We start from the raw sequence: 16,608 nt of genomic DNA on the forward strand, positions 1-16,608 counted from the left end.
AGACGCTAAAAGCCTTAAATCTTAGTTATGTTTGCAGCGTGAAGCAGGCCGTCAACAAGGAACTAATTTTGGGGAGGGTTGCGGGCCCCTTTGTGTTTTCACCACTTCCTAATCTAAGGTTGTCACCGGTGGGCATGGTACCTAAAAAAAGATGGCTCATTTCGACTCATTCACCACCTATCATACCCATCAGGATCTAGTGTTAATGACTTTATTGACAAAAGTTTGTGTTCAGTCAAATATTCCTCTTTTGATGAAGCCCTTTGTATGTTACCTAATCTGGGTCCCGGGGCACAAATTGCTCGCCTTGATATTAAAAGTGCCTTTAGATTTCTACCGATTCACAAGTCTGAATTAGAGTTGTTAGGTTTTAAGATACAGGACATGATTTTTATTGACAAGTGTTTACCATTTGGCTGCTCTGTTAGCTGTGCTCATTTCGAGAAATTTTTAACATTTTTAGAATGGGTATTTAGGGATAGTTCAAGGTGTGACAACATAGTGCATTATTTCGATGATTTTTTACTAGCTGGAAAAGCTGGATCACATGACTGTGCCTATCTGATGGGTGTTTTTAGGAAATTTGTGGAGAGTTAGGAGTCCCATTAGCTGAAGACAAAACTCTTGGTCCTGCAAACTGTCTAGTGTATCTTGGCTTAGACATTAACACATCTAGTATGACTGTTAAGATCCCCTCGGACAAAATTCAGCAGTTAAAGTTCAAGTTGTTGCATATTTTACAAAAACACAAAGGAACTTTACTAGAACTATAAGCATTAACTGGGTTGCTGAACTTCTGTATTCGTGCTATCCCAGCTGGTAGGGCATTTGTTAGAAGGTTGAATGATGCATCCTGTGGGCTGTCGCGTCCTTATCACAGGCGTAGGGTTACTGAGGAAATGAGAAGGGATATTGACATTTGGTTAATGTTTTTGGAAAATTTCAATGGAGTTACATCCATTGGTCAAATGATTTTGATCTCCAGTAATATACAGATAGTGCAGGTAATGCTGATTTAGGATGCGGGCGGTTTTTGGTCATCATTGGGCATACTTGGGTTGGCCGGACCATTTGTTGTGTAACGTGCATTGATTTTGTATTGAATGTATTTTCTGATGCTGCGGCGATTAGCATCACCCGTATTTTTGGGTTATTTTAGGCAATTAGTGTGCCCCGCATTGTTATTAGTACGTTTCCGGTTCTGTGAGCATGGTCGCTTGAGTTTGGTAGATGTTTCGGTGCCACGATGTAAGTTCTAACCTTTTATTTCGTGCATATGATTGTACACATATGATTATTTGCATACATGAAATAAGCTTATCATTTATGAAGTGAAAGTACAGAATATATTGATATTTTCGACAATATGTAGGGAAAATTGTTTACTGTTTTATTTTCGCGCCAAGTGTTAGTGCCTCTAATCCTTTCATAAAAACATGTTATATTAAGCATTTATCAATGACAGAATTGAATGAATATAACTGAATATTGCTTCTTATTCTATGACAGTTCTGGAGAGTGTCAGTTTGATGTTGTTGGGTCAAATTTATAGCATTTTTATACGTTAATCGTCAGTCTACATAGTACTTGATCTTGAGTCTTGTATATTGTATCTACATAACAGTACTCTACTGACTTGTGTCATATATTCTCGTAAGAAGCATAGTAATTCGATGTTTATTATATACACGGCTCCCTTCACATACGTTTACATCTGTACATGTGTGTTCAAGAAATAATGTTGATTTTGTGACACCTGTGTAATTCCTGTTTTTATGTTTGTTTCAGCTTTTTACCATTTCCATTAGACATAATAAACTGGTCTGCCAGAACCCTGGTGTTTTTGAACTGTCTAATCTGGGTTTAGCTTGGCTGCGTCTGGGCAGCTACAGTAAAAAGATCCACTACCGACGATGTCTACAGGAGGTGACGTACCGGATTCTACTGTGAATATTCCGAAACACCCGTCCATGGATTCACTACAGGAACTCACAAAGACCAGCAAGCAAAAGGTCAGGTCCCCAGCACCTTCTGTGTCCTCTCACAGATCGTGCGCGAGCTCAGTGCGTCTACAGCAGAAGTTAGCAGCGGAGACCGCGAAGAAACGATTGGAGTTTCTAGAGGAGGAGTCGAAGTTGTTAGAAGAAAAGGCGGCATACGAAGCCAACGCAATCCTACAGAAAGCAAAACTGGATGCAGCGGAAAGGAGGCTATCAGCGAAGAAGGAGGCAGCCATTGCTGTAGCTCAATTACAGGCAGTAGAGGAAGATGAAGATTTGGACTTTCCGTATGAACTTACAGAAAGTGACTCAGTGACACAGGAAAGAACAGCAGAGTACGTTAGGAATCAAGAACCCATCGTTCCGCCACAAGAGGATCTGGAACAGGAACCAAAACCTAACAACAAAATCCGCAGTGAACGTATAGAGACAAACAATTCTCAGTGTGTTGCTACAGACTTGGCAAAGTATCTAGTGAAGCGAGATTTACTGACAGCAAGGTTTCACAAGTTCGATGACAAATCGGAACACTATGTTTCATGGAAGTGCACTTTTCAGAGTGTGACAAGGGAAATCGAAGCCACGCCGGCCGAAGAACTAGACTTGTTACTTCGGTGGACAGGAGAGGAATCATCCAAGCAAGTACAGAGTTTAAAAGTCGCAAACGCTGGAAAGCCCGTTACAGCACTGGAAAGAGCTTGGAAGCGCCTAGACAGCCGTTATGGTTCTCCAGAGAAAGTGGAAGTGGCTCTCAAGAAGAAACTGAACTCTGTCCCTAAGATGACAGTTAAGGACAGGGGGAAAATGTATGAACTTTCTGACATTCTGTCTGAAATAAGGGCAGTTAAGGAGAGACCAGAGTACGCTGGACTTTTAAGCTTCTATGACACTTCTATGGGAATCAACCCCACGGTAACCAAATTGCCACCCAACTTACAGAATAAGTGGCGTGATCGTGCCGCTATGTACAAGCGTATACACAGTGTGCTATTCCCACCCTTCACATACTTCTGCGACTTTGTGCATGACATGGCCGAAGTATTCAACGACCCAAGCTTTGACTTCGATATAAATACAAACACTTACAGTCATGGACCGCCAGTGAGAAATACTAGAGTGTCGGTAGCCAAGACAACGGTGGGCTCTACGAATGGAACAGAAGATGACCGTGTCCTATGCATCATTCATAAGACAAACCACACATTAGATGAGTGCCGTGTATTTCGTCACAAGCCATTCGAAGAACGCAAGACTCTTTTGAAGCAAAACGGAATTTGCTTTCGTTGCTGCGCTGCCAAGCATCTCAGAAGAAATTGTCACGCAAAAATTCGGTGTTCAGAGTGCGGCGAAATGACACATGCCACAGCTATGCATATATTCAGAACATCACCTGCATTGGAGACCTCACAGCCATTCCAAGTAGCGTCGACTCATGGCGGGGAGCACCGGACAGAAGTGTCGTCAAGCTGTACTGAGATTTGCAAGGGAGGTCCAGCAAAGTCATGTGCAAAGATTGTGCTTGTGACATTGTCACACAAAGACAGTGTGAAGATTAGAACCTATGCAATCATAGATGATCAAAGTAACGCTTCCTTGATCAGTAGCGAACTTTTAGATTTTTTCAAAATCAAGGTTGAAGCAGAGCCATACTGTATTAACAGCTGTGCTGGGAAAGTCATGACTGCTGGACGGCGCGCAGACGGCTTCATTGTGACATCATTGTGTGGAAAGGAACGACTCGCTTTACCTACCTTGACAGAGTGTGATATGATTCCAAACAACAGGAATGAAATCCCAACACCAGAGGTAGCTGCTAGATACCCGCACCTCAAGTCTATTGCTGGTAAACTACCCGAACTGGACTCTAAGGCCAAAATCTCTCTTCTCATTGGACGAGATCTGACTCCCGCTCACTACGTGTTGGATCAGAAGATTGGACAAGCAGGCCAACCATATGCTCAGAGACTTAAGTTAGGATGGGTGATCATTGGAGAGACGTGTCTGGATGGCCAGCACTTACCTCATGACTTGAACTCTATGAAAACACACACTCAGTTCAACGGACGTCCTACTGCCTTGGATCCTTGTGACAGTTATCTACATGTAGACTCAGTATTTAGAACAACAAAGGATGACAACAAACCGTCATTATCTATAGAGGATCAGCATTTTCTAGACCTCATGGACCGTGAGATGACCCGAGACAAGAATCACAACTGGGTTGCACCTTTACCCTTCAAGCATTCTCGTCCGCCTCTTCCAAACAACCGTCATCAAGCAATGGACCGAGCGAGGAACTTTGACATCTCTTTACGCAAGGATCCGGTGAAACATCGACACGCTCTGGAATTTATGCAAGCACTGTTGAAGAATGGACACGCGGAGATAGCTCCTGAACCTGAACTCAACCGAGAATACTGGTACCTACCCATATTCGGAGTTTATCATCCCCAGAAGAAGGATCGTATTAGGATGGTTTTTGATTCATCTGCGAAATGTCAAGGCATTTCTCTTAACGACGTTCTTATGACAGGACCGAATCTCATGAACAATTTAGTAGGAGTCCTTATGAGATTCCGTTTAGAGAAGATTGCAGTAATTGCTGACCTTCAACAGATGTTTTACAGTTTTCTTGTTCACCCGTCCCATAGAGACTATTTACGCTTTGTATGGTATGAGGACAATGATACAACCAAACCACTGGTGGATTATAGAATGAAGGTGCATGTTTTTGGCAATGGACCAAGTCCAGCTGTGGCTGCACTTGGGTTGAGGAAGACTGCAGATATAGCTGAGAAAACCGTGGGCGCTGATGTCAAGGAGTATATCTACAAGAACTTTTATGTGGATGATGCACTTTCATCACACAGATCAGCTGAAGAGGCAACAACGCTTCTCAAGAAGGCCATGAAGTCTCTCCAAGAAGAGGGAAATCTGAGGCTACATAAACTTTGCTCAAACTCCGGTGAAGTACTTGCTGCATTCGACAAAGATGATCTGGCGAAAGATTTAACAGAGCTGGATTTTGATTATGATGATCTCCCAATCCAGCGGAGTCTAGGAGTTTCCTGGAATCTAGAGAGAGACACTTTTACATTTCGTGTGACTGTAAATGAAAAACCATTTACGCGACGTGGTGTGCTGTCTACCATAAACGGACTGTATGACCCCTTAGGATTTGCTATGCCTGTCACCATTGCAGGAAAGTTACTCCTTCGAGAGGCTATGAACCAGCCATTAGATTGGGACCAACCACTACCTGAGGAATTTCGCAGCAAATTCCAACTCTGGAAGAATGACCTAGGCTCATTAGAAGGAGTGAACATCCCTAGAACTTACTCGATGGATGCATCATCTGACAGGGACTTGTTTATCTTCACAGACGCTTCTGAATTGGCTATCGCTGCAGTGGCTTACATTGTCACTGTCGACAACAGCAGTAAACGTCATTTTGGATTTTTACTTGGAAAGACCAAGGTAGCTCCTAAACATGGCCATACCATCCCTCGTCTCGAGCTGTGTGCTGCTGTTCTAGGAACGGAAATTTATGACGTCATCATGGATGAACTGGAAGTAGAATTTCGTCAAGTGAAATTCTTTACTGATAGCAAGGTCGTCTTAGGTTATATTGGAAACGAGACCAAGCGGTTTTACACGTACGTCAGGAACCGTGTTGACAGGATACGGAAGTCATCAAGTCCTGAACAGTGGGGATACGTACCGACCGCACAGAATCCAGCAGATGAGCCCACAAGATCCATTTCAGCTGGAAGTCTGCAAGAGAGCAAGTGGCTAAATGGTCCTAGTGGTTCATTCTCCAGACAAGCAGAGGAAAGTTACCAGGAGTTTCCATTAGTTGACCCTGACGAGGACAAGGAGATTAGAACTCTGAAAACCGATTTAGTGGATCATGTTGCAGAGAAAACCCGTCCACTGTCTGATCACTTTGAGAAGTTTTCGACGTGGAAAAGTCTAACCAGAGCCTTCCGTACCTTGATAGGATTCGTTCGCTCAAAAATTGCAACCAAGAGTCAGTCACGTACACCTGAAGAAGATGCCAAACTAACAGTCATCAGAGTAGTCCAGAGAGATTACTTCTCAAAGGAAATTGCAGCCATAAGAGATAAATTACCACTTCCGAGATCTAGCACCATCTTGGAACTCTCTCCTTACCTGGATGACGACGGACTTCTTCGTGTTGGTGGACGCATACGGGAGTCAAAACTGTCCATGCTGCAGACAAACCCTGTCATCATTCCAAAACATCACATTTCCGTCTTGATCGTCCGTCATTTTCATGAAAAAATCAGTCACCAAGGGCGTCAATTGACTGAAGCGGCTGTCAGAAGTGCAGGATTTTGGTTGATTGGTGGACGAAGGTTTGTGAATTCCTGTATTCATCACTGTGTGAAATGTCGAAAACTGCGAGGACGTCGTGAGGAGCAGAAGATGGCTGACCTTCCATTTGATCGTTTGGACCCAGCACCCCCATTCACTTACATTGGGATAGATGTCTTTGGTCCGTGGACAATAGCCACCCGTAAGACTCGCGGAGGAGAAGTCAACTCAAAGCGATGGGCCCTACTGTTCACTTGCCTCGTTGTGCGCGCTGTGCACATTGAACTGTTAGAGGAGATGTCGTCTTCCAGTTTCATCAATGCTCTTAGACGATTTTGTGCAGTGAGAGGGGAAGTGAAAATTATTCACTCTGATCAAGGGACAAACTTTGTTGGCTCTACTAAGGACTTGAACGCGAATGTCATCAGAGTAGATGACAGACCCATACAGAGGTACCTTATTGATCACAGCATCAACTGGGTTTTTAATCCACCTCATGCCTCACATATGGGAGGGGCATGGGAGAGAATGATAGGAGTGGCAAGACGCATACTGGATTCTCTCTTGCTGGGTGTGAAGAACCTGACGCACGACGTACTTGCGACACTTATGGCAGAAGTTTCATCCATCGTGAATGCTAGACCCCTCACACCTATGTCTTACGACCCTGAATGTCCATGTCCACTTACCCCAGCAATGCTTCTTACTATGAAGACTGATCAGACAGTGAGATCATTTCAGCTGGACGACTTCAATAAGAAGGACATATACAAGAAACAGTGGAGGTGTGTGCAGTACTTAGCAGATCAGTTTTGGGCTCGTTGGCGAGTTGAATACCTTCCATCTCTTCAAGTGCGTTCCAAGTGGAAACAAGAGTCTAAGAATCTCCAAGAGGGTGATGTCGTGCTTCTCGCCGATAAATCTACATACCGTAACGAATGGCCAGTCGGAAGAATCGTCAAAGCTCATCCAAGTTCCGATAATCGCGTTCGCAAGGTTGATGTGCGCGTCGGCAGTGACAAGAGAACATTTACTCGACCCACAAGTGACATTGTGTTACTTTGCAGGAAAGATTGTGAAAGTGAATGAACATGTTCTGTATTGTATGCATGTGTAATAGAAACATTACATTTTCTTGTTTATTTGTTGATATTAGGTGATATTATTAATATCAGACGGGGAGTGTTGTGTAACGTGCATTGATTTTGTATTGAATGTATTTTCTGATGCTGCGGCGATTAGCATCACCCGTATTTTTGGGTTATTTTAGGCAATTAGTGTGCCCCGCATTGTTATTAGTACGTTTCCGGTTCTGTGAGCATGGTCGCTTGAGTTTGGTAGATGTTTCGGTGCCACGATGTAAGTTCTAACCTTTTATTTCGTGCATATGATTGTACACATATGATTATTTGCATACATGAAATAAGCTTATCATTTATGAAGTGAAAGTACAGAATATATTGATATTTTCGACAATATGTAGGGAAAATTGTTTACTGTTTTATTTTCGCGCCAAGTGTTAGTGCCTCTAATCCTTTCATAAAAACATGTTATATTAAGCATTTATCAATGACAGAATTGAATGAATATAACTGAATATTGCTTCTTATTCTATGACAGTTCTGGAGAGTGTCAGTTTGATGTTGTTGGGTCAAATTTATAGCATTTTTATACGTTAATCGTCAGTCTACATAGTACTTGATCTTGAGTCTTGTATATTGTATCTACATAACAGTACTCTACTGACTTGTGTCATATATTCTCGTAAGAAGCATAGTAATTCGATGTTTATTATATACACGGCTCCCTTCACATACGTTTACATCTGTACATGTGTGTTCAAGAAATAATGTTGATTTTGTGACACCTGTGTAATTCCTGTTTTTATGTTTGTTTCAGCTTTTTACCATTTCCATTAGACATAATAAACTGGTCTGCCAGAACCCTGGTGTTTTTGAACTGTCTAATCTGGGTTTAGCTTGGCTGCGTCTGGGCAGCTACACCATTGGAAGGCATCAGATATCTTCTCGGACATAACATTTTAGAGCTAGTTCCTACATGTATAACTATGGCCTTTGCAATTTGAAGCATCGATCTGTCTGGTAAACGGCTAATAATTCATACCGATAATGAAGCCTTAGTTTCAATTCTCAATTGTAATACCTCAAAGTCCAAAAGAGTCATATATTTGCTAAGGCAATTAGTTTTGCAAGGTCTGATGCTTAATATTCAGTTTAAAGGTAAGCATATTGTAAAGATATACAATGTTAAAGCAGATTCTCTTTTCCGACAGCAATGGAATTGATTCAATGCCAGTTTTCCAGGAGCAAACAGCCAGCCATCAGCAATTCCTGCATCATTTCTGCACATGATTTACAGCTTAGATCCCAGGAGCTTCTGGGTTATGCTTTGACAAACAATACCTGCAAACTATATGTTACTGCAGTAAATGCATTCCATTTGTTTTGTCGAGTCTATCAAAGTCGGCCAGTTTGGCCCCCATCTCAGTCAGATTTAGTCAATTTTGTGTCATATCTATCACTGCAGAAATTTTCAGCCAACACAATTACAACATATATTGCAGGTATTTCTAACCACTGTAAATTACATGGCTTTCCAGACAGGACCCAATATTTTTACTTAAAAAGTTTTTAAGAAAGTGTTGCTGGGCCTGAGCCGCAGCAATTCCCCACCATGACACTAGAAAACCAATTACCTTGCAGATTTTAACCACCATGGTACAGACCCTCCCAAGCATCTGCCATTCATATTATGAATCTACACTTTTTACAACTATATTTGTTACAGCATTCTTTGGGTTAGTACAAAACACAAAGCAGGATGTGGGGCATCCTATCCAAGTGCAAAATGTGTCATATTCACCACTGGACAACACAATTAAAATTGTACTTCATCACTCAAAGACTGATCAGGCGGGTAGGGGGGCTGCTATTCAACTTAAGTCTACACATAAGACTGTTTGTCCTGTGTCCTGTTTTAGGTTATATTTACAGTTGAGGCCGAAGTGTCATTGTTTTGTCATATTTCAGGAAGTCCGGTGACTAGATACCAGGTAGTATCAGTTTTCAACATGTTACTAGAGAAATAAGGTTTAGACACTAGGTTGTACAAGACACATTCATTCCGTATTGGTGCAGCATCTAATGCTTGGGCGTCAGGAGCAAGTCAGCAGTCTATTGCAATTGAGGGTAGATGGAAATCTTCTTGCTTGTTTAATTATATAAGACAGTAAGACAAAAATGTTAAGGTATTGAAGGTGACAACCTTCTCTCATGTTTTTATTTACATGTAATAGTTACTATGTAAAAAAAAAATAATACTTTTTAGATCATACAAGAATCTGGATTGTTGGGTCATCCATCATTAAACATGCTTTTTGTCATGCGAGAAAGTCTTGCCGGGGCACTGATTTACAGCTAGATAGACACAAGGCATCCATTTTCTGGCAGGGCAAAGGGGGCATGAGGTGGAGTCAACTTTACTCTAAGATTAAGACATTGCTTAAGGTAGAAGATCCACCTCAAATTTTGGTCATACATTGCGGAGGCAATAATATCCCTATGCAAAACGGGGCTAAATCAATTGAACTGAGATTTAGTATTATCAAAACCTTGGAAAAACTTTCTAGACTGATGCCATCCACAACTTTAGTTTGGTCCCAGATTCTGCCCAGGGGTGTATGGAGGGGTGGGAGGAACCCAGTAGCTTTAGAAGAGGTAAGGAAGCGAACAAATAAGGCTGTTGCATCCGCACTTAAAAGGTTGGGTAGTAAATAAATAAGATTTCCAGAGCCGCGCATTGATAGCCCTGGTTTGTTTGCCACAGACAAAGTACATCTTTCTGGCCTGGGCAATGATTTATTTCTGTACAGCTTGCAACACGCACTACAAACATTCTTGTCCAACCCGACTGTGTTTGCGTCGCCTAGAGTAGGGGAAGAGGGGCCATGGCTGCGCTATGACTAATTGGGTCATAGTTAGTCACACTTGACGGTGACTTTATGTTGTTGTTATTTCACCTAGTCCACTCGGTCTCAGTCATGTTGAGTTGAGATTAAAAAAAATGTGTTTTTTCTTACTTGGTCAATTCAATTTGCAGACCATATAACTATTAATGAACAGCATTGTTGTTACTTTATCATTTCAATCAAGGGCACCTTTTTACTCCTATAACAAGCAGCTGTCTTATACTTTTATGCCTTTGGGCATTAATATTCCCTGCCCTCGTGCTTTGATCTCGCTTTTTAATTTGTAATAGCTTAATGGTATATAGTGATTAATCTCAACCTATAGCCCTCATTCATGGGTGTAGCTCTACTGGTGGCGCAGACTATGCTGTGCATAGTCTCGTGGCGGTGTAATGAAGTATAATGACCCCCGTAGAATTATGACCGGGGGTCATTTTTCTACGTAGAATAATGACCCCCCTAGCTGAAGAATAATTGGATTTTTCTGAAGAAAAAAGACCCAGGGGTTATTTTTCTTCATGTTAAACATGAAGGAAAATGACCCCCATAAAAAATGACCCCCCGCCCCGTAAACATGAATAGAAATTGGTTACCCCGTATCCAAGATATGACTTTGAAATTACTTTACTTTTTCACTCTGTTCAACTTATTTTGAAGTTATAAACACCGATCTTGTAAATAAATCGCTGTATATAGTTTTTCCTATCCGCAGCAAGCACACGCAAAACACTCTTACATTGCCACAAATTGATTGTTAACAGTTACGTTACTTCTCTCGTCGACAAACGACGGGAAATGGCGCATATAAAGAAAAATTCATACACAATGAGGATATTGTGTGATAATTAACAAACAATAATCATGAAAGAATAATTGTTGTAATAATATAAGCAATATTCATGGGTGAATGAATTGTCAATCGAAGAATGATACATGTATATATCTTTATGGAAAAAGACTAAGGGGACAGGTAACATAGGAATATGAATACTTCTTAATTACATTTCTTGGGGAAAGTGATTTTTTACAAAAGCATTCTGCGTTAGTTTTGTTTTCTTCTACGTAATACATGAACATCAATATTCTAAACATTTGTTGTAATGGTGATCATGGATAGACTTTATTCTTTTAGAGCAAATTTGTGAAGAGTACCTGACTATAGTAAATCTTAATAGATAATAAACACTGATCGATTATAATAAGAAAAGATTGTTTCTAAAAGCGTTGATAAGAGGTTGGGACCCATGTTAGGGGTATATATCCCGCTTGATTTTGATCACACGATCTTTATTGTATCCAACGTTACCAATGCTCATACAAACTATTGATGCATTAATCATCTTGATATTAAATAAACTTACTAAAGTATGTCGAGGATAAAGTAAAATATATTTTCTGTACGAGTACTCTCAGTACTTTGACGATTTTCCTTATTGGCCGTTAACCTCTGCTGGCGTAATGGCTCTAACGTCAGCTTGGTTATAATGCCTAAAAGTAGAGTAAACTTTTCATAATTTTGGTTAAATCATTAATTCTGGTTGATGAACTTGTATACCCAGCAGTTTGTATTGCGGAAATCCTCAATGCAAGTATAATTCATGAACAATATGAAGAATATAGAAGATGTGATGGCGAAGCGCGAAGATGCGAAGATGCGAAGACGAAAGTGGTAAGTTGCGAAGGCAAAGAAGTGATACTACTACCGCTTCTTCGCCTTTGCAACTTCGCACCCTCGCCTTCGAATCTTCGCGCTTTTTAGCTCACCGAGACGAAGTCAATGGGAGCATATGCTACACCCCCGTAGGCGTTCGGTGCTGGTTAAAGTTTTACCGGTAGTTGCAGCTCCTGTATCTAAGCTATTACTTGTCCTCTCTTCACCAAAGTTACATGGAGGATGCATCTGGACCTACTGAATCTGGTTCCTAACATTCAGATGCTGGAGGAGGTTAAAGTTTTTTGAGCAGGTTAACGTTTTTGTTGCAGGTGCCTTAAATAGCAATATCTAAGTTACTGCTGGTCCGTACTTCACCAAACTTGCATGGATGATGTGTCTTATGATACTAATACACCAGACAGGCTTGAGTGCTGAATCTGAGCTATAGGTTTCGGATGCAGGAGGAGGTAAATGTTTTTGGAGCTGGTTAAAGTTTCTGTTGCAGGTGCCCTCTAATGATAATATCTTAATTACTACTGGTCCTAACTTCATTAAACTGGTATGGATGATGCGTCTTATTATAGTGATGCACCTGACAGGCTTAAATGCTGAAACTGAGCCACAGGTTTCGGATGCCTGAGGAGGTTAAGATTTTAAGAGCTGGTTAAAGTTTTTGAAACAGGTGCCCTCTGATGACGATATCTTAGTTATTACTGGTCCTAACTTCACCAATCTTGCATTGATTTAGTCTTATGATACTGATGCACCTGACAGGCTTGAATGCTGAATCAGAGCCATAGGTTTATGATTCTTGATGAGGTTTAGTTTTTTGGAACAGGTCACATGTTTTATAGCTAGATAGATAGCTTGCATAGTTGATTTAACTATATTATAAATGAAACGCAGAGGTTGCTTCAGACCCAGAGCCTGATCTCCATTATCAAGGATGCTAAAGAAATCTCCTACCTCACTCAAACCTGCTTGATAGATAGATGTAGTTGTTGTTAAATGATGTAACATGATCCCTATGATATTGTAATATTATAGAATATCGTATCATACGATATTGTATAATATGATATTGGTTTATATGATATATTATCATATCACATAAAATTGTATTTTATGAGATTTTAATATATATTATTGTATCATATGATACAATGTGTATAGTATGATTGTATTATTATTATATTTTAATTCATCACATGATATTGTTTCATTTGATATGATACAATGCTTATCAAATTATATTGTATTATATAATACAATATCATATTATGTATCAAATATGATACAGTATCATACAATACAGTATCATACTATAATGTTTACATTCACTCTCTTTCCCTCAATTAAATTGCATTGGTTAATTTTAGTGATATTTACAAACAGCACAGAAGACTTACTCACCAAATCTGGTGCGTATGAATACATTAAATATTTCTTCAGTATTTCTCGAAGAACAAGAACTGACTCTTCTCGCGACTTCAAACCGGATAACGACCTGATATTACACTTACGCTGATAAATATTTCATTGATGTAAATATATTTTGACAGTTAAATGAATTCAATTGATTAATTTCTAAGTATACCAAGAGTTAATTCATTAAATTACAGAAAGAAAAATAAAATTGTGTTATTAGAATTTAAAACGCTGCGTTCTATTTTTGTCAGCATATTGTGGCTGTTCCAGTGGCCATTAATTTCGCATTACTTGTTGAATAAGACAGAGCCTTATATTATATTTGGGGGAAGGAAATACATGTTTAAAAACGTAAATATAAGCATTGAATTATTATTTTTTTGAAAAATATGGTCTCATAAATGCAACAATGAGTGCAAACAAATTTTCATAACGCGTATGTATGCACACACCGTTGCAGTTATGAGACCACATCTTTTAAACAATAATAATTCAATGCTTAATTATACAATATAATATCTTATGTTTCAATGTTATGATGTATTATTGCAGTTTGATATTGTTTCATATAATACTATATTGTATTATGTTTTATGATATTGTATTGTTTGATCAAAAAAAATAATGTATAACACAATACAATGTCATATCATACGTTACAATATCATATCTCACAATTTTTTTACGGCATTTTATCGTATTATATGATATATATTTAATTATGATAGGATGTAATTTTAATTTTATATTATTTTATTGATCAACATATGATTAACATACAATTTTTGAACAGATGATATACGATATTGTTTCAAAACAGAATCCATGAATATCCAAGATAATAAAGGATGGTTTTCATATAAATTATATGAAAACCATCCTTTATGATATAATATGATAAAGGTGGTGTCATAAAGGTGATGCCTCATAAAGGTGATGCCTCGCCTCGGTGAGCTTTGTAATCTGTTATTACCTATGTTTTATAATTGCGGAGCTCTCCATCGTTCAAAGGGTTCCGAGGCATATTTTGGAAATTTTATTTTTATAAAATATAATTTTTCAGGGGGATGGGGTCCGGACTCCCTCTCCCCTTTTACTGCGTGAAATTATTAATATTGAACTTTCCGGGGGGGGGGGGCTATCCCCCTCTAGATCCATGCATGAGCAAGGAGTGTCGCATAATGAAATTACATTTTTACTGTGTTTGGTCCACGGTAAAGAGACGGCTGGAAAGTGACAGGAGTCTGGAAATGCATATGTACACATTATGGCGGACATTTAATTTTGTGTGGAGTAGATAATGATTACGCAAAGCCAGCACTGGTAAACATATATGTTACATGTACACATTAAAACATTCATAGTAAGCGCGATGGCCTAGCGCATGCGTACCAATAAAAGCATGGATTAATCGAAAAACCTTGGCGAGTACGGTGTCTGTATTAAATTCAATGTAATCGACAGAGACTTGCTGAATGCAATCCAAAAAGGCGAAGGCGGAAGTGCGAAGGCCAGAGTGCAAAGTTGGGAAGGAGCGATAGAAGTATCACTACTTCGCCTCGCACCTTCGCACTTTAGGCATCACATCTTCGCGCTTCGTCGTCGCATCTTCGCACTTTTGCTCTTTCGCCTTCGCACTATCGCCTTTGCAACTTCGCATCTTCGCCCTAAGGTCGAAGTGGCCCAATACGTCAATATCTTGTTATAACGGAAGGATTTTTATTTTCTAGGATATACCCCTTCTTTCACTTTAAGTTTATTGGAATATGAATTATAATTTCTGTTACTTTTTGTAAACTTCAGCAGTAAAAATTACAATAATGTAAAGACTATTTCACAAATAATAAAAAAAATATACTGAAAAACTTTAATCTACAAGGGGGTCATTATTCTACAGGGGTCACTTTTCTTCATGTGGAGTGTGCTCATTTTTATGAAAATGACATTTATTCTTCAGGCAAAGGGGTCATTTTTCTACGTAGAATAATGACCGGGGGGTCATTTTTCTGCGTAAAATAATGACCGGGGGGTCATTTTTCTACGTAAAAAAATGACCCCCGGTCAATATTCTATGGGGGTCATTATTCTTCATTACAGGCGGCATTCTGGCTTACCAGTAGTGCTTATGTCAACAATATTAATTGACAGTTATTTGCATTTGTATATATATTATGGACTAGGTGAGCAAGCAGCTGAGCATCTGTTTCCAGGGCATAAGCTTTTGCTTTGCTTGTTTTGTTAGGGATGCCCTGTAAGGCAAGAATTGATGCCTGGCTCCCACATTTTTAAGCAGCCATGGCCAATCATCGCCAAATAAAACTTAAAATAAAATACTGTGTAGTTGTTTTTCATTGGGCGATTCCTCAAACTTGTTTTGTTTTCTGTATTTCGTCTTTGATAATACGATTTAACTTATCAGAGTTAAATCCATTTATCAAAGGGAAATCATATTTAGATTTCATCATATTAACATTTTATTTTATTATCAACTCGTAAATCTAGGCACGTATTTCACAACTATTATTCCCACTATAATCTGCACCTCCTGGTATTAGCCTTACCACCGGTCTTAAATGTTGGGCTCTTAGCCAAACCCATGACGTCATTTTGTACTTGCATCAGTCATCCTTCAAAAATTCACCCACCCTCCCATACCTTATACCTGGTTGAGTCAATGCTTTTACCTATTAGCTGTTTAATTGATATACTGTTATTAATGAATGTACAATGTTTCTTTTCTTTGCTGCTTTTTTTTTTCTTTCTGACCATTGCAGGACAAGCTGAAGCCTGGTTCGTTGTTACTTTGTATTTGATGGCCTCCAATCGTCATGGCTGCTGACAGAAATCCCACGCAATTCCAACAGTGGGCGGCATTCTGGCTTACCAGTAGTGCTTATGTCAACAATATTAATTGACAGTTATTAACATTTGTATATATATAATGGACTAGGTGAGCAAGCAGCTGAGCATCTGTTTCCAGGGCTTAAGCTTTTGCTTTGCTTGTTTTGTAAAGGATGCCCTATAAGGCAAGAATTGATGCCTGGCTCCCACATGGCCAATCATCGCGAAATAAAACTTAAAATAAAATACTGTGTATTTGTTTCTCATTGGGCAATTCCCCAAACTTGGTTTGTTTTCTGTATTTCGTCTTTGATAAATGGAAAAACTGATACCAAAAAGCATTTGGGTTATTATCACCT

General features: G+C 39.5%; 1 protein-coding gene and 1 pseudogene across 1 annotated transcript; both read left to right on the forward strand.

Annotated features, from left to right (window-relative positions):
- Positions 1–1,084: 1,084 nt before the first annotated feature.
- LOC128174055 (uncharacterized) lies at positions 1,085–8,334 on the forward strand. The gene is made up of 3 exons (XM_052839693.1): positions 1,085–1,248; positions 1,789–7,697; positions 8,238–8,334. The coding sequence occupies exon 2, from the start codon at positions 1,914–1,916 to the stop codon at positions 7,425–7,427; it is 5,514 nt and encodes a 1,837-aa protein (XP_052695653.1). The 5' UTR covers positions 1,085–1,248; positions 1,789–1,913; the 3' UTR covers positions 7,428–7,697; positions 8,238–8,334.
- Positions 8,335–8,633: 299 nt separating this feature from the next.
- LOC128174056 (uncharacterized) lies at positions 8,634–10,405 on the forward strand (annotated as a pseudogene).
- The last annotated feature ends 6,203 nt before the right edge of the window (positions 10,406–16,608 follow it).

This window comes from Crassostrea angulata, chromosome 2 (assembly GCF_025612915.1).
Source record: "Crassostrea angulata isolate pt1a10 chromosome 2, ASM2561291v2, whole genome shotgun sequence".
In the NCBI taxonomy this organism is placed as follows: Eukaryota; Metazoa; Mollusca; class Bivalvia; order Ostreida; family Ostreidae; genus Magallana; species Magallana angulata.